General features: G+C 38.2%; 1 protein-coding gene across 2 annotated transcripts; it reads left to right on the plus strand.

Annotated features, from left to right (window-relative positions):
* Positions 1-6,740: 6,740 nt before the first annotated feature.
* EBAG9 (estrogen receptor binding site associated antigen 9) lies at positions 6,741-16,959 on the plus strand. Of its 2 annotated transcripts, XM_036338092.1 has the most exons (6): positions 6,741-6,838; positions 7,066-7,144; positions 8,130-8,288; positions 10,261-10,368; positions 13,606-13,697; positions 16,427-16,959. In XM_036338092.1, the coding sequence occupies exons 1-6, from the start codon at positions 6,756-6,758 to the stop codon at positions 16,545-16,547; spliced, it is 642 nt and encodes a 213-aa protein (XP_036193985.1). In that variant the 5' UTR covers positions 6,741-6,755; the 3' UTR covers positions 16,548-16,959. The 2 variants fall into 2 exon arrangements, with proteins under 2 accessions (XP_036193985.1, XP_036193986.1); XM_036338093.1 differs by lacking the exon at positions 10,261-10,368.
* The last annotated feature ends 1,150 nt before the right edge of the window (positions 16,960-18,109 follow it).

The following is an 18,109-nucleotide window of genomic DNA, read 5'->3' on the forward strand; positions in this document are numbered from 1 at the left end:
TCTTTAATCCATCAGCTTCTACCCCTTACTGCCCCTCACTTGATATTTGGTAGTCCCCCACCCTCACTCACCCCACCAAGCCTTGGCCAGAGTAGAGGACTTCAAATTGCACACTCCCAAGAGGTGTTCCCCAAGCAAGATCCAAAACTATTGGCACCTGTAACCCCCAATCAGGGGTTTACTACTCAACAACTAGGGTAAAGATGATTTTCAAATAGTCTTTTGCAGGTATTTTAAAAGTAAATTTCCACTGTACAATCTTTAGCAAACTTTGTTTTGTTATTATGTTGGGAAACAAGTTTTCACTAACTTTCTGAAAAAGTATATACTTTTTGATTTGTTTCCCTTGAAAACGGCACATTTAATAAAACAAGAATTACAAAAAGGAGACAATATCATGGTATAATAATTTGGAGCAAAGATATAAATTTCTAAGGAAAAAACATTTTGAAAACATGTTTACCTCAGGAGATAGGGTATTGGGGATTATTGGAGGCCTGGGATCCACAATCATTTTGGAAATTCTGAATTATTGTTTAGGAAATACTAAGGTTAGTGTAGGTGTTTCAGGGACTGCCGAGGGTTTAGTGGGCTCGGGGAGGTGTAATGGCTGGGAATGATGTTGGGTAGTAGCAATAGCAGTAGTAGAGGTAGCAACAGCTGTTACCTGTGAATCTTCGCTGTGTGCCAGGCTCTGCCCTTACTACTTTGCAAGCATTAGCCATTCCACGAAGTAGGAACTAATATGGCCATTTGAAATATGCTTTCATTGATTTTGAGAGAGAGGAAGGGGGAGGGAAAGAGAGAAACATCAATGCGACAGAGAAACATAGATCCGTCGCCTCCAGGAAGCACCGGATGGGACCTAACCCTCAACCCGGGCATGTGCCCTGACTGGGAATGGACCCTGGCGGCCCCCGGGTGCATGGGCCCATGCCCAACCTACTGGGCCACACCAGCCAGGCTATTCTGGCCATCTTATTGCTGTGGAAACTGAAGTTTCTCGATGAAATAACATCCAAAGTTACACAGAATCATGTCAGACCAAGAGTCGTAATCATTCCCTTTCTTCTCCTCTTGGGAATAAACAAGGATGAATAGAAATGTGGTACAGACTGGCATGGGGTTGGGATGGTGGTTCCGGACAGTTAAGTGGGTAGGAGGGTGCGGGTCAGGGTGACAGCGCACGGCAGCTGTTGTCCAAAAGGGGGCAGCACCGGGAAAACACAGGTTGGGGAACAATTTGCAACAACTGCTTTCAGCCTTCGGCGGCATCAACCTCTATCCTCCCTCGTCAGTCGCTTTGCCAACAGCGGAGCCGTGAGTTTCCCGAAGGCTCCTTGCCCACAACAGCGAAGAACCCGAGCCTTTTTAACAGCAACAGGATAAAAAAGAAACAAAAATCGGGCTTCCAAGAGAGAACCACGGGACGAAAGAACACCCTAGTTTGGGGCAATGGCTAGACCAGGCTGCATACGGGGGGAGTGCCAACTCTTTTAACTTCCAGTTAAAAGAAATTCAATCAGAAATTCTAGGAGGACTCTAAATCCGAAATTAAGGAGCATTTCGCACCCTCCGGTGGCGGAATAACTGAGCTCTACCCACATTCAGATCAGGCGGACACCGCGTGGGCTCCCTCCGTTTTTGCGGTCTACACGCTGCTCTCCCTGGTCCCCCACCCAGGGCAGAGGGCGGAGCAGTCAGGGGCGTGGATGGAGCCGAGACGCACTACGGACCCGGGCGCTCCACCACCGCGCCACCCGCACAGCCAGCAACAGCCACCAACTCCCACCCCAGCGCCAGCCTCCGCCGCGCCCGACGCCGCTCGCCCCGCCCCCGGCGCTCATTGGCTGTCAGACCCGCAGCCTCTCGCCTATTGGTCCAGACGGGACGTGTGTGGCGGGGGGCGGAAGTGCGGGGCCCGGAGAAAACCCAGAGACCCCCTCCAGGAGGGCGTAGAGAGGGAGGAGCTGGGGGAGGGTTTCCCGAGGAGGCGGCGGCCATGGCAGCTGCGCGGCGGCAACGGCGCCTGCGACGGAGCGCGCGCCCGGCTTTGAATGAGCGGGGCTGGGACTGAACCGGCGGAGCGCGAGCGCGAAGAGGCGACCGGCAGCGCGCACGCGCGCGCCTTGCATGCGTGTGTGTGCGCGTGCGCGCGCGCGCGGCCCGCGGCAGCTCGGAGCCTCCGCCGGGCGGGCGGGAGGGGGAGGGGCAGGTGAGTGTGTGCGGCTCGCGCGCGCCCGTAAGGGGCTTCCCTTCCCCATCCCCGTCGCCACCCTGGCCTTGGGGTGCCCTCTGCCCTTGTCCGGTCAGCCCTCCTCTTCGCTCCGCACTCGGCGTCCTCCCACCTTCCCCCTCGGCCCCCCCCTTGACCAACTGCCTTGCTGGGATACTGTTTCCGGGTCAGAGTGGCCTGTGGGGTGAGGGCAGGGCGATTGGGAGTGGGCCCCGGCGTGCAGCCCTCGCCATGCCGCGCTCACACCTGGGGGGAAACTCCCGAGACCCCCTGCCGCCTCCCCGCCCCCGCAGGGAGATGTGCGGGTCCTTTCCGCCCTGTCTTGGCAGATCTTGCTGCTTTCCCAGGCAGATGTTTCCAAAACCCAAATCCCAGCCCACCGGCACCAACTTTTAGCAGTTGAGAGCCTGTCCCAGGGCGCCGTGCGCATGGCGCCGGGTTGTGTAACCCGAGGACGCCGTTGTCGTTTGGCTCATCTGTGCAGTGGGTATGAGCCTGCTGTTGACCAGGCAGGTGCAGGCGGGTCGTCTGACATTGTCAGGCATTTTGGTGATGAGACGCCTTCCTTTCGGGTCATTCCTTCCGGAGGCTGGAGCCCGCCTGTGGGAGCGCCTCCGTGGGGTCTCATCCTTGTGGGCCGGGCCTTGGTAGCCGGATCCGGTTCGGTGTTGGGCTGGGACCCGCTTCTCGCGTTCCGTTTCCCGTGCCCCTTCTCTCGCCACCGCCAAACTGTGGTTTTGGACATTTAAGTGCATTCAAGCAGAGTTTCTCTTTGGAGCCTGGTGGTCCTCCTTCACCTACTTCAGAGAGTTGCAGACGTGTCGAGGATATTCTGTGTTAAATCCTATGTGGTTTTTCAGATGTTGGTCTGAAAGACATGCGCAGTGTGTGACAGTCTTAGGGGTACATCCTGGGGAAGTGTTGGCTCCGGGGTGCACCGACGCAGACTGTGGTTTGACTTAGTTTAATAAAGAGTTATATGGTGGCGACTGAAAAGGGGCTCCCCAGTGGTTTACGGTGATTTACAGGGAGGAGAGAGAATCTAATCTTTCAATGTCTAATGCAGAATTCTTTTTTAAAGTTGTAGGTGAATCTTTTCCCCTTGACATAGCTGAGGTGTCTGCCATGTCTTTTGACTTCCTAGAGATGTCATTTCTACCAAGGCCCCGAGGATTGGTTGGTTCGTAGTTCCGAAACTTACTCTGCGATAGTGCAAGTGTTTGTATTTTCTTAGTAATTTTTAATGACATGTTATGTTTAAATTTAGATGATATTAGCATATCTGAGTTCTAGAAAATGCTTTGAAGCAACCAAAGTGCAAGTTAGCCTAAGACACATGCTTATCAAGTTAGTGATCTCAAGACCATTTCAAAAAGCAAACGGAGGCGATGAGTGTAACATTAAAGGTTTCCCAAGTGAGATATGGCGTGGGAAGAGCCGGAGCTTTGGGTTCAGTCCCTCTAAATCCTGGGTGAGTCTCTGAGCTTCCCTTTCATCTGTTCTTAAGGTTCCAGTGAGGTGCTAGATTGGAAAATGTATTGTCTAGAACAGCGATATTCAAGAGGCATGCTGGTCTCCTGCAAGAATTTTTAAAGCATGCAATACCTGACTATTTAGTCAGGGGCACTGACCTCAATCTAAGGCTTAGATTGTCAAATTAAAAATGACAACAGCCAACACAATAGCTGTCTGGTGTGAACGAATCAAATTTATACCTAATTTTTTTTTGTCACATTGGCAATAATATATATATTTTTTGGTGTGCTGCAGAATTTCATTAATTAGTTTATGTGTGCTGTGAGATAAAAAAGATTGAAAGTCGCTGGTCTAGAACATGTCGGGTGCTCAAGGAATGTTAATGTCTCTCCATCCAACAAATATCTGAATCCCCTACTATGTGCTTGGCATTGGTTAAGACCTAAAATGCTAAATTAAGCAAGACTGATGGGGGCTCTGCCTCCTTCCCTTGCATTATCACAAGCTTGGGACAGCTGAGCAGTGAACACAGCTTCTCAGTACTGGGTCAGTAGTATTTCCCATCATTCTTGGTAGAATCTGTTACATAGTAGGTGCTAAGTATGTATCTTCAAGGAATTGAATTGAATTGATTATATATCTTCAATGAATTGCATTGGAACATCAAGTAAATAGGAGTCCCAAAGAATATTCCTGTCTGCAAATCAGTGTAATTGATAAAATCAAGTGTTGCTTGATAGTTAGCTTGATTGCATTTCCCCACTTAAGTGCAACTGGTTGGGAAATTTATCTTGGAAATTATAATATCACCAAATTTCTAAGAATGTTCTTGGCTTTTGAGTTAAATAGATCTAGGTTTGAATTAAAGTCATTGGGTATGGAAATATGCTTACTCTCTGTGCTTCAATTCTGTGAAATGAGAGCAATAATATCTCATGAGATGATTTGATGAGTTAAGTGAGAATATTAGATAGTGCTTGGCACACAGTACCTGATCAGTGAATATTAGTTCCTCTCTCTCATTAATCACAAAAGCAAGTGTTTTGTAGAATGAGAAAATTCTTAATTGCTAGTATTTCATATTTTTTGTGTTCATAATTGTTTCAGAGTTTTGTGATTGTTGCTAACATAAAAAATACACTTGATTGTAGATTCCATTGAATTTTCTACGTACACACAGTTTTACTTCTTCCTTTCCAATCTGAATGCCTTTTATTTCCTTTTCTTGCTTGATTGCATTGGCCAGAACTTGCACTACCATGTTGAATAGAAGTGGTGAAAGCAGACATACTTGTGTTATTCATAGTCTTAGACAGGGTCATCACCTTGCCACTAATATTGTTGTGTGTCGTTCAATAAGTATTTTTCAAATCAAATGACTTCAGTGGTAACTGGAAGTAAAATTTTCAGTTGTTTCATCAGCAAAAGTGGATCTATTATTGACAAAATATTCTCATCCTTGCAGTAGTTTCATGCCATTGTGGTAAGAAAAGATGCTTGATATATCAGTTTTCTCAAATTACTTAAGGCTTGCTTTGTGGTCTAATATATGATCTATTCTGGAAAATGTTCCATGTACTCTTGTGGTCTAATATATGACCTATTCTGGAAAATATTCCATCTACACTGTAAAAAAATGTGTGTTATGCAATTTTTGATGAATTGTCCTACATATACCTGTTAAGTCAATTTGGTCTAATTTTCTATGTGGATGAACTATTGATGTGAGTAAAGTATTAAAATCCCCTATTGTTATACAGTGGGGCCTTGACTTACGAGTGTCCCGACTAACGAGTTTTTCGAGATAGGAGCCGTCTTTCTCGGCCGATTTTTTGCTTTGAGTTGCGAGCTAAAATTCAGGTTACGAGCCAGCTTCAGATACCCCACCGCTAGTTGGCGCAGTGAACGTCACAGTGAACGCCACAACATCAGCCCAGCATCACGTGTCTCACTCGTTCACTTTTTGATTTAACATACGAGTAATTTGAGTCACGAGCTCCGTCACAGAACGAATTAAACTCCTAAGTCAAGGCCCCACTGTATTACTGTGGATGTCTCCCTTATGACCATTAATAATTGCACATATTTTAGTGCTTCTGTGTTGGGTGCATAGATATTTATGATTCTTATAACCTCTTCTTGGATTGGCCGCTTTATAAATTATGTAATATCTTTATTTGTCTTCTTTTTACACTTTTTTGTTTTAAAGTCTATTTGTCTGATATGAGTATTGCTACCCCATCTTTCTTTTTATTTTCCGATGGAATATCTTTTTCCATTTCTTTACTTTCATTCTGTTTGTGTCTTTCAGTTTGAAGTTAGTCTCTTGTTAGCAGCCACTCTATGTCTTTATTGGAGCATTTAATCCATTTACCTTTAAAGTAATTATTGATAAATGTGTACTTATTGCCATTTTGTTATTTGGTTTTTGGTTTTGGTAGTTTTCTATTCTTTTCGTCTTTTTCTCTCTCTTCCCTTGTGGTTTGCTAGTTTTCTTTAGTGTGTGTCAGGGACACCCTGTTTTTCCTGCTAGATCTCGTTCAGGAAGCAAAAGACTCAGGGCAGTCAGTGTACCTGTGAACAGCTGTGGTGATCTCGCAGGTAATCCAAATCCCAGGAATAGAGCTCCTTCCCACCTTATGAATGTGGAGGGAAACTTAAACAATGATGCTCACTGGCTCCTGACCGCTGAGTTCCTTCCGAGTCTTCTCTATTTGGTATCTTCCTCTTGTTGTTCAGAGGCTGTTTATTCAGCCCTCAGTTGTACAGGAGTCATTGTTGTCTATGTATGTGTGTATTTGGGAAGGGGTGAAATGAGTTCATTGTCCTCCACCGCCACCATCCTGGGCCTCCCATGATTTACATTTTAATTTTAAACTTACTGTGCTATATTTGTGGTTTATAAAGAAAAGAAAAAAAAATGCCTGTTTTTCACAGCTTATAATAGGACTTTTAAGCTTGACTTCAGAACAGGAATATAGCTTATAAAATCAACTTAATGCATTTGTTTTGTGTGCCTTTTCCACAGGTTTTGGTTCCCATCATGGCTATCACACAGTTTCGGTTATTTAAAGTTTGTACCTGCTTAGCGACATTGTTCTCCTTCCTAAAGAGATTAATATGCAGGTAAATACATTTTATGTTCAAATTGACCTGTTTATCTTCTTCCTAGTTAGATACTTTCATCTGATGCATGCTTTTCATTTTTATCTTAATGAACAACTCTTAATTACTAAGGTACTTAATTCTAAAATTGGAAAAGATCTTTTATAAGCCTTATATTACTGTCCATAGTGCTTTTACCTATGCTTGTTTTGATAGTTCTTGAAATAAATTTTTTCTCCTTTTGTTAGATCTGGCAGAGGACGGAAATTAAGTGGAGACCAAATAACTTTGCCAACTACAGTTGATTATTCATCAGTTCCAAAACAGGTAAGTTTTTTTCAAAAGGTTGAACCAGTGTTTTGGAATCATATTTTTCAAACTGGATTTCAGATCATTTAGTATGTCATGAAATTAATTTGGATTTTTGTTGTTACATATTTTGATTCTAAAGTTTTTACTTGGTTCTTTATTTTATTTCCTATTGTTTGGTTGAGATTTTATATTTTTTTCTTACTGGTTTCAAGAGTGTGGTTGCTTGTTGGACCACTTTTATAATAGTTACTTTAAAGTCTTAGTCAACATTTATATCACCTGGGGATTTGTGTCTGTTGATTGACTTTTCCTGTGTGAGTTGAGATTTGTTGATTTTTATGTGCTGAATAATTTTGACTTATTTCACAGACATTTTGAATATGTTCGAGACCCTTACCCTATTTAAATACTATCAAGAATGTTAATAGCCCTAACCGGTTTGGCTCAGTGGATAGAGCATCGGCCTGCGGACTGAAGGGTCCCAGGTTCGATTCTGGTCAAGGGCATGTACCTTGGTTGCAGGCACATCCCCAGTAGGGGGTGTGCAGAAGGCAGCTGATCGAAGTTTCTCTCTCATCGATGTTTCTAACTCTCTATCCCTCTCCCTTCCTCTCTGTAAAAAAAAAAGAAAAAAAAAGAAAAAAAAAAGAAAATGTTAATATTGTTTATGTAATCAGGCAATCAACCTGATTAGGCTTAGGTTGTAAGTTCCAATCCTCCTTTTGTGGGCTGTAGTTCTAATGTCAGTTCAGTTTTCTAAGTATTTGCTTTTGTTTTGTTTTGTTTTAATGGATATAACAGGATGTCCAACTCAGAGTAAAAGTATTTTTTTTTAAACTTTTAATGTAGTTTTGGTATGTGAAATAAAATTTATATTTTCCTGTTGGTTAAAAATGTTTGAAACCTAATGTTTTGGCAAGCCCATTTTTCTAATAAACAATGAATGAAATGTCAGTTAGGTTCTCCCTATATGGTGACAGTATTGATCAATTAAATTTAGACAGATATTGAAGAGTGGACTTCCTGGGATGAAGATGCTCCCACAAGTATAAAGATTGAAGGAGGGAATGGGAATGTGGCAACACAACAAAATGCTTTGGAACAACTGGAACCTGACTATTTTAAGGACATGACACCAACTATAAGGAAAACTCAGAAAGTAAGTTAAAGATTTGTATTTTTAGTAATTAAACTATGAAGCTGCTTTTCATATTCCCATAGTTAAAATTAGACAGTATAACTAGTACTGTTAGAAAACCTATTTCTTATCATTGATCTGTCATGTTAAAGGTGAAAGTTTATATATTCAAGTGACCTAGACACAGATCTAGTAATTTGTACACCTTTAAAAATTATATCTAGGCAAATTCTGCTGTATATCAGAATTTGTGGAGACTAAGCTAAATAAAATACAATTCTAACCTTAATAGTGTACACAATTTAGTGATGTCTATAAACTAAGTGCTTTCTGTTGTTTGTAACCATTATAAAACTGAGGCAAGGCTCTGAGAACTTAGAGTAATTATAGTTTTGTGTTAGTCATCCATACTTTATTTAATCCCTTTTGAGTTGAATATAGATGATCACTTAAAGGGAATTATTAAAAAAAGAACAATGGCTGAGTATTTTTCTTTTTTTTAATCAAATAGTACATATACTTAATAAAATTTTTTAAATCATATATTACAAAAGAACTTTTATTGAAAAGCAAAGGACTGCTCCCCCATCACTTTTCATAGGCAGTTTTACTTTCCAGAAGCAGCCACTCATACATAACTTTCTGTTTAGGCTTCTAGTGCTTTTCACTATATTTACATATCTCTGTCTGTCTGTCTATCTATCTATCTATCTATCTATCTATCTATCAATCATCTGTCTGTCTATCTTGCTTAAATTGCTGTGCCTTGATTTACCATTCACAAACATTGTCCATTGATTTTATACTATGGTAAATGAGGGTTTATTTCATACTACCCTTACCCTTCTTCCCCCTCTTTCAAATTTTATAATGTTATTATTCCAGCATACCTCACCAGTTACTCTGCTATTTAAAAAACACACACACACCTAAACTTTCATTTCTTGTTCAGTCAAGCACAGAAAATTTTTTTTATAAATATGCTTTATAAATGAGGAACTTATTTGTTCCACATTTCTCTTAGAGTTTTTCACCCTCTTCTACCTTTCATCTAGTTTCAGCTATATGTTTATTTTTCAAGGCTGATAACATTTACATGCTATAATCATAATTGTTTTTGTTGAATTATCTAAATGTCTCAGTGCTGAAAAGCATTAAGTTGTGTGTTTTTCAAGGAGTTTAAGTGAGTTTCTTAGTATTTTGGAAGTATATTGCTGCTCTTATTAGTAACCCAGTATATTACAGTAGTACCCTAATAAATTAATTAGAATGAAAATACTTTTAAGTTACAAAGATAATACTACTGGCTTGAAAAAGTTATTGTATTTATAGATATCTACATGCATAGGGGGCTGGTTATACTGTAATAGGATATAGCTTTTTTTCTTATTTAATATTGTGACTAAAAGTGCCTAATAATATTTTGGGGACCTGAGGTCTAAGAAAGAAAGCAGGGAAAGAGGAATGAGGAAGAGGAAAATATATTATTACTTTTTAAGAGAAATACAGTGTTTCTCACTATGCAACTGATTTGTGTGACAATTAAGAATTTTGGTACTTTTTATAGACTAAAATTTTTTTTACGTTGTAAATTTTAAAAGAAAAAAGGTAGAACATATCCTATCTAATAACAGACAAACATGGTAATTAACCGTACCTTTGCTACACCTCCCATTAGCTAATCAGCGAGATATGCAAATTAACAGCCAACAGAGATGGCGGTTAATTTGCATACATAGGTGCGAAGCGGCTCCTGCTGGAGCAGCGAAGACTGAAGGCGGCTCCAGCCGGAGCAAAGGCCTGGGTCCCAGGTGCCAGAGGAAAGCTGGTGCCGGCAGCCAGGAAAAGGGAAGGCCTATTGCACAAATCTTTTCGTGCAACAGGCCTCTAGTTTAAAATAATTATAAAATGCTTGGTTAGTTAATTATTTTGTCTATATTTATGTAATGATGTATAAAATATTCCTGTAATTCTGTTTCAATTAATCTTTTAGATCATTATTAAGAAGAGAGAACCATTAAATTTTGGCGTCCCAGATGGTAGCACAGGTTTCTCTAGTAGATTAGCAGCTACACAAGATATGCCATTTATTCATCAATCAGTAAGTATGTTAATGGTATCTAAGCAAGGATTATTTTGATTCTGTTTTCTTTAAAGAAGAAGAAAAACAATAAAAATGAATTGAACATAGTATTTGTATTTCTGTTACTTTGAAACATGTTCGTCAGATTGAGGGAGGCTAATCTGGAGTTTTACTATTCCTGTTCTTTATGAGATTGTAAATTACATTAAACACTAACATCAGAGTCCCATTGTATACATGAAAGATAGAGACAACATGTTATTTAAAAATACGACCTTTAAAGAGATTACCACTAAAATTTAACCATAACAGCAGGTTATTTTTAAGTGAGTTGTGAATTGTTTCCCTAATAGATTTTATTTACCTTTAAAGTATGATTTGACTTTAAATATGTTTGACTTAAATGCAATACCTTTAAGGCTAAAAGTAGTGAGGAAAGTATATAACTGCAGTTCTCAACCTTGGAAACGTATCAGAATTACCTCTGAACTTTTTAAATACACCAAGGTCCAGACCTAAGCTTAAACATGCTTTGATAGATTATTGATTAGTAATTTTTAATTGATTATATGCATCACCTATTGTTGTAGAACAACCCCACAGGGAGTGGCTTAAAACAATAATAAACATTTTCTTCACATACAGCTTATGTGGGTCAGGAATCCAGGGGAGACTAAACTGGGTGGTTCTGGCTCAGGGTTTCTAATGAGTTTCCAGACAAATCATTAGCTGGGGCTGTAGTCATCTGAAGGCTCGCCTGGCATTGGAGAATTCATTTCAAAGGTGATTCACTTACATGGCCAAAAAATTAATGCTGGTTGGTTTCACAAAGCCTCAAATCCTTGCAATGGACCTCTCCATAGGGTTGCTTGAGTTTTCTTATGACATACTGCTGACTTTCCCAGAACAAGTGATCCCTGAGAAAAAGAGCATGTAGGGGTGAAGCCACAATGCCTGTTTATGACTTAGCTCTATCAGTGACACACTATCACCTCCACATTATTTTATTCATTGGGCGCTAGTTACTAAATCCAGCCCACATGCAAGGGGAGAAGAACTAGGCTCCACCTCTTGAAAGAAGGAGTATCAAAAAATTTGCAGACATAGTTTTAAACCACTACATCTGTCTGTCTGTTCATCTATCATATTTGTTTAAACTACACAGATGCTTCTGAGGTCTCTCTCCAGGGGTCCCATGTTTATATACATTTTTTATTCAGTGATCAGAAACTATTTTTACTAATGCCAGATGTTATGCTAGGTGCTAGTAATGTCGTGGAAAGTAAGCATAGCAGGCAGGTCCTTGCCTCAGAAGAATGCATTCTCATGGGGAAGGTACAATGCTAAATAAACGATCACACACATAATAAATATTACAAACTTGGATAACTCCTATGCAGGTACATGATCATACGATAGCACAATAGCACCATAGATATTTCTCTAAAAGAGCATAACACCAGAATGTGAAATTTTTTATTTTCTGTTTTTAAATTGTAAATATTCATATATGTATGCTCCATATTGGTAAAGTCATTCAGAATTCCTCAGTGAATTAGTACATGTATACCACCTAACAGTAATTATATGATATGATAACATAATTATAGCTCATTATAAAGTTGTAAATCTGTAACTGCTGAAAGAGTTGGGAAGGGTAAAAAGGGTAGAGATTGTCTCCAATGCTTTTCCTCCCAAGCAGACAAAATAAAGGGTATTGCCTAGGAGAGAATGGTAGTAGACTCCTGCACTTTGTTCACTACAACAAAAATGTTTTATCACCCATTCCACAAACAAGGTTCTTCTTTTAAATTGCACATTCTATTTTTGGGGGGGAAGTGGGAGGACTTATCATTTGTATTGTGATAGCTCTTTTTTATACTAAGGATATTAACTTTTTCTGTCATCTTTTACAGTATTTCAGCTTTATATTTTGGTTTGGATGTTTTTGGTGTATTTAAGTTTTATATAGCAAATCTATCAATCTTTTACAATTTTTTCTTTTTTTACGTAGAAGGCCATCTCTACTAAAGGATCAGATATCACTCCTTTTTATAGTCTTAGTAGTTGCGTGTTTTTTATATCTAAATTTATATACAGTAAAAAGTCAAAAACCTCAGTGGAAAAATGGATAAATTTACAAATAAAATAGATGTAACTTGACAACATGAAGAAAAATAGATCTTACTAGTTCTCAAATTCAGAGTAAAATAATAAGACATCATATTTAGATGTTAAAGTAAAGATAGAAAAAATAAATTGCCAGTATTGACAAAGGTACAAGGAAACAAGCTTTTACCTACTGCTGTTGGGAGGATAAGTTGGTACAACTTTTCAAGAGAGTCATTGTATTTTGTTTCAGTGGCTTTAAAATCTTTTCTTTGATTTAGCAGTTCTAGTTTTTAGAAATTTATATTAAAGAGATAATTAGAAATAATTTTAAAACAATTTTAATAGGATATTACATTTATGGGTAGGAGGAGAAAATTTAACATCTTTCATTTCATTTTTAGGTGTAAGTGCTGAAAAAGAGAACATAATAAGTTTGTTCACAGATTGGTTCTAGTTATTTTATGCACATAATCACTTCCACACCTCACTAGAAACATTCCAGAATGAGCATTTTCATTGTCTGTGGAAGAAAAAAGTGAACTTTTAGAATCTGGGAAACAGTGGGAAATAGTGGCCAGCCTGATGGTAAGTAGGACAGGCAAAGTAGCACAGTATGGAAGCACTCCAGTAGAGTAGGTTTTGTCCCATTCCTCATTTTGCTTGGGACCCTGACAGTAAGTGTCACTGAGAAATTTATACAGTTCTTCTGCTGAAGTGAAGATGACTGTGCTAGTTTGAAACTTGGTTTTTCTCTTCATCTCCAGCACAGAGTTGCCCAGTCAAGCATCTCTAATTCCGTCTTCTCCTTCCGCCACTCCAACCCCAACCCCTTCCTCTTGTCCATTCCAAACTATAGTAGGCAAAAAAGAAAAGTTATGTTAAAGGAGTATTCTTTAAAACAAAGGAGGAAAAAAGTGGGACTTGCCCAGGACTGGTGAGTGCTGAAAGTCAGGAACCCCTCCGTTGCAGGCAGACCAGAAACAAATCATTTGGGCCTTGTGTAGGACTTGGTGACATGGTATGGACCTGGAGCAGATACAGGGGGATGGCAAGGTCTGGATTATATTTTAAAAGATGCTCTTGTTGACTGCTGAGGGGAGAAAGTATGGCTCTTTATATTGTAGTTTTGTTTTTTTATTGTAGCCTGAATTAGGTGACTTGGATACCTGGCAGGAAAATACCAATGCATGGGAAGAAGAGGAAGATGCAGCCTGGCAAGCAGAAGAAGTTCTGAGGTATTTGAGTAACGTTTACATTGCAACATGAGTAGAAGGACTAGATTTGTTCATGTTACACTTGAGGTCAAGAAAGTTTATTCTGCCAAATGGTACATTTTTCTTCATTCTCATTTGAACCTAATATAGGATATATATATTTTTTAATTTCAGACCATGTATGCTATTTTATGTGGTTAAAACCTCACAGAAACCAATAATGTATAGTATTATAGAAGCAAATTAATAATTTTTTAATGGCAAATAAGATCTTTTAGATATATACACTATATTTATACTTCATTCCCTGTAAAATATACTTATCTCTTGAAATGTCCTACTATGAAATGCGAGTCACCACTATGTCACTGAGAAATCTATACAGTTCTTCTGTTGAATTGAAGATGACTGTGTTAATTTGAAACTTGGTTTTTCACTATGTATTCCTCTAGGTCAGAAATTATACCTTCCTTTTTGTTTTCTCATGGACTGTCATAGTGCTTAGCCCCTCAAATATGAATTAAAATAACCTATATAGCATTCTACATTTGTGTGTGTATCTGAATTTGATGCATTCAAAGCCCTATGAAGTAGATAATGTAAGTCAGGTACAGCCCATTCTACAGAAAAGAAAATATACTGGAGGGTTTCAGGTTTATTTTTGTTGGTTGGTGTGTTCTTATTTCTTTGTTCTTGTGAGTAATAAACTTAATTCTTGCTAGCTGGATTAGCTCAAAGAGTAAAAGTAAAATTTTCTTAAGAGAATTTGTGACTATCATCACTGATGAAAACTCAGCTATTTAAATGTATCTAAATTATGTTTGCACCTTGAAAGATGAGATAGTAAAATACAGCTATTTTATTTTAAAAGATTGCTTTTATAATAGGGATAGAAAATGAATTGCCCTTTATCTGGCTATTTTAACAAAACGAACTGATTTCATTTTTGTATATTCTTTGCTTGTCTTTATCAATAAATTACTACTACCTTGAACAACCAGCAGAGGGTGCAGTTAAGTAACTGGAAGGCATAACTGACTTTCTTTTTTGGTCTTGTCCTTGTTTTCAGGCTCCCCACTCCAACTAAGGGGTCCATTTTAAAAGTCAGTAAAATTATGAGAGTCTTAAATATTTAGTTCCTATTTGATAGTTATTCAGTAAAAAGGAAATATTTTTAAAATTTCACACACCATCATTTATATTGTATGGATTGTCCAAAAAGATAAATCATTTATTTTTTTACTCTCTTTTTTGGATAAATCATAGATACTGAATTCTGAGTATTTTAGAACATACTGGGGATTCTACTAACCACAGGATAAAGGAAAGGGCTGTTTATTTTGAACCCAGCAATCCTAATGACGGCACTGTAGAGCATATGAGTTCACAAATATCTGAACATTCGCTGTGCAAAACCTTCTCTTTCCCACCCTGTCCTCTTGTACCCTGAATGAAACAAGGCCAAAAAACCAAACGTAGTGTTTCACATGATACCACATCTTAGTCAGTAGAAGACATGCTTCGTGCTGCAAAGTTGCTTAAACTCCTACCACTACTACGATCGATTTCATTAAGGAAGCAGACTCTGATACTTTAGTAATTCCAGATGTGTATCAACAGAAAATATATTTTGTCTGCAGTAATCTCTAAGTTTCTTCTTGTGCCAGAAACATTAATTGTTGATGTTTATATTTCAGCTACTGACCAGGTCAAGGCTTGATTATCCTATTTGTTTGTAACATAGACAGCCTTTTATAATTCTTTCCCTATCTTCCTTTTTACCATGGGCATTTTGACTTTTTTAGTGCAGCTTATCAGTTTTGCTTGAAAGTGGGAGGAGCTAGTGAAAACTAAAATTTTAAGAATTATTCTTTTAAAGCTAGTTAATTGGTGGTGATGGTCAAAATGTTGCTTAGCCCTGATTGGTTTGGCTCAGTGGATAGAGCGTCGGCCTGTGGACTGAAGAGTCCCAGGTTCAATTCTGGTCAAGGGCATGTACCTTGGCTGCGGGCACATCCCCAGTAGGGGGTGTGTAGGAGGCAGCTGATTGATGTTTCTCTCTCATCAATGTCTCTAACTCTCTAACCCTCTCCCTTCCTCTCTGTAAAAAAAGAAAAAAAAATGTTGCCTAAAACAAGTCTCTGCTTTCTTGAATTTTGGTCATTTATAACTCTGCTTACTCCCAGTTGTAAGTATAATTGAGATTTGTATATACATGTCACTTACCGTAGTCAGCTTGCTACTACATATATAGGTAATCTACACTAGATTTTTCTCTATATAACCTAGAGTGGCCTATGCCATGCCCAACTGTGCTACAACTTTCTTCCTCAACCCTGCATGTTTCTTATTTTCTCATACCCTAAACCTTTAGATCTAGGACCAACTTCTATTTCTCTCCTTAGGCTTATTGCATCACCCACTGCTACTCTCATGATGTGCAATAAGTAAACATCCTGCATGCTGCCCCTTTATTAGTAGAGCTGGTCAAATGTTAATCCTTAAGTAGAAGTCATATCTATGTTCTTGACATCCTTCACTGATTTTTAATTATTACAGTAATGGGAGATTGAATCGTCAGTATCAGCCTTTTCTGAGTGGTATATAAAAAAAGCAGTGAAAAGAATGAAGACTTTTTACCTACATTTGATGCTGCTAAAAAGGCACTGCTATTTCTTTCTGGCATGTATTTGCCATTTTACCTGTGTGGTATTTTCTAAAAGTGAAAATGGGAATATGCTTCTTTTCAGGCAACAGAAGATAGCAGACAGAGAAAAGAGAGCAGCGGAACAGCAAAGAAAGAAAATGGAAAAGGAGGCACAGCGGCTAATGAAAAAGGAGCAAAACAAAATTGGTGTGAAACTTTCATAACAAATGTTCTTCAAATGTCATAGTGCCAGTGGGAGAAATATGAAATCCACAACCCAAGCAACATTTGTATGAATCTAAGAGTATTTCCCGAATACAAACACACTGTTTGATTTAATGCATTCATCAGGCCATTCAGGACACTAGGATTCTGTCAAAGTACCTTGAACTTGTAGTGACTGAGACTCAAAAGAACAAAAAAGACTTATGAGACAATATTTTCTTCAACATGTTCCATTATAAGACAGTTGTTTGCTGTAAGCAAATTATTACAAATGGAATATACCAGAACCTCTTCAAGCTGGTGTTTCTAGCTGAATAAATGGGTGTAAATAATTTTGTGGTGGAAAGAACTCTGTCGTCTATAATGTTCTTCATTGTGCATAATGATAAAATAAATAATTTTAAATATTCACTTGTTTCCATGATTATCCGACCTAAATCAGACAAATTTGCAGGGCTTTAACTTTTCTATTTCTCTTGTCAGAAGCTGGTGTTGGCATACATTTCCTCTAATTTGGACTGGCATTGTTTATATTCAATACAACATTAAAGAATTCAATGATTTTAGTTTTCAAGAAAATAACATTAAATGCAATTTTATTTATCATAAAGATTTTTGCACATCATTGTTTTCTTTTAGATGGTGTTATAATGTTATAAATATTTATGATTTAGATTGCATGTATAAGCACATTGAAAATCAGATAAAATGGCAAACAAATTTGTTTTACATTATTATGACTGTGAGTTTTAGAAATTAGTATCAGTAGTTTTTCCTTTTTGTTCTAGATTTTTAGGATGTTATGGTCTCTTTAAAAACCTTAGTTCCTCCTCCCCAACAACCATTCATTTACAAATGCAGAAAGCCTTTAGTTCTACTCTTTCAAAGCATTCAGATGATTTCTGTATCAGTTTTACATATCTGGTGTAATGCAGGTTACCTGTGTTGGCCACATAATTGATTTATTAAATTATAAACCAAGATAGGAATAACAATGACTTTATTTTTGGTGTCCACTAGCTCTAAAATAGTTTTGAGGAAATAAGATAACTATTGTGTTCACAGGGGAAAAAAATGTAGATTTAATTGTTTAAAATCCCAATAATTTTTTTCTACACAATTAAAAGACATTCAGCCTGATTTTCTAGGGCTTTTAGAATTTTTAAAGGTTTATACTTTCTTAAAAGTTATTGCCCAAAATTAACATTTAGTGGATTTTTAAAATGTCATACCCTATAGGCCAAATATTGCTAATATATTTGAATTAAAATGATATTTCATAATAAAATGACAAACTATACAATGAGGCTCTCTAAATCCTTGGACTAATCTTCCAGAGTAAATGTGACTGGAATCAGCTGAAATTTAACTTTGGCAAAAAACTTCTTTTTATAGCCCCAAAACACATTTTCAGATATGTTTATTAGAGAGTTTTTGCCAATAAACTTCTAACTAAATAGAATTAGATTCAAAATTTTAATAACATATAAATATACATTTCCGTTATTTGTATTTATTTTTAGTTACGGGAATTCAATGTGATTTTCTAAATTTGGGGTTC

Source organism: Myotis myotis, unplaced genomic scaffold (genome assembly GCF_014108235.1).
Source record: "Myotis myotis isolate mMyoMyo1 unplaced genomic scaffold, mMyoMyo1.p scaffold_m19_p_16, whole genome shotgun sequence".
In the NCBI taxonomy this organism is placed as follows: Eukaryota; Metazoa; Chordata; class Mammalia; order Chiroptera; family Vespertilionidae; genus Myotis; species Myotis myotis.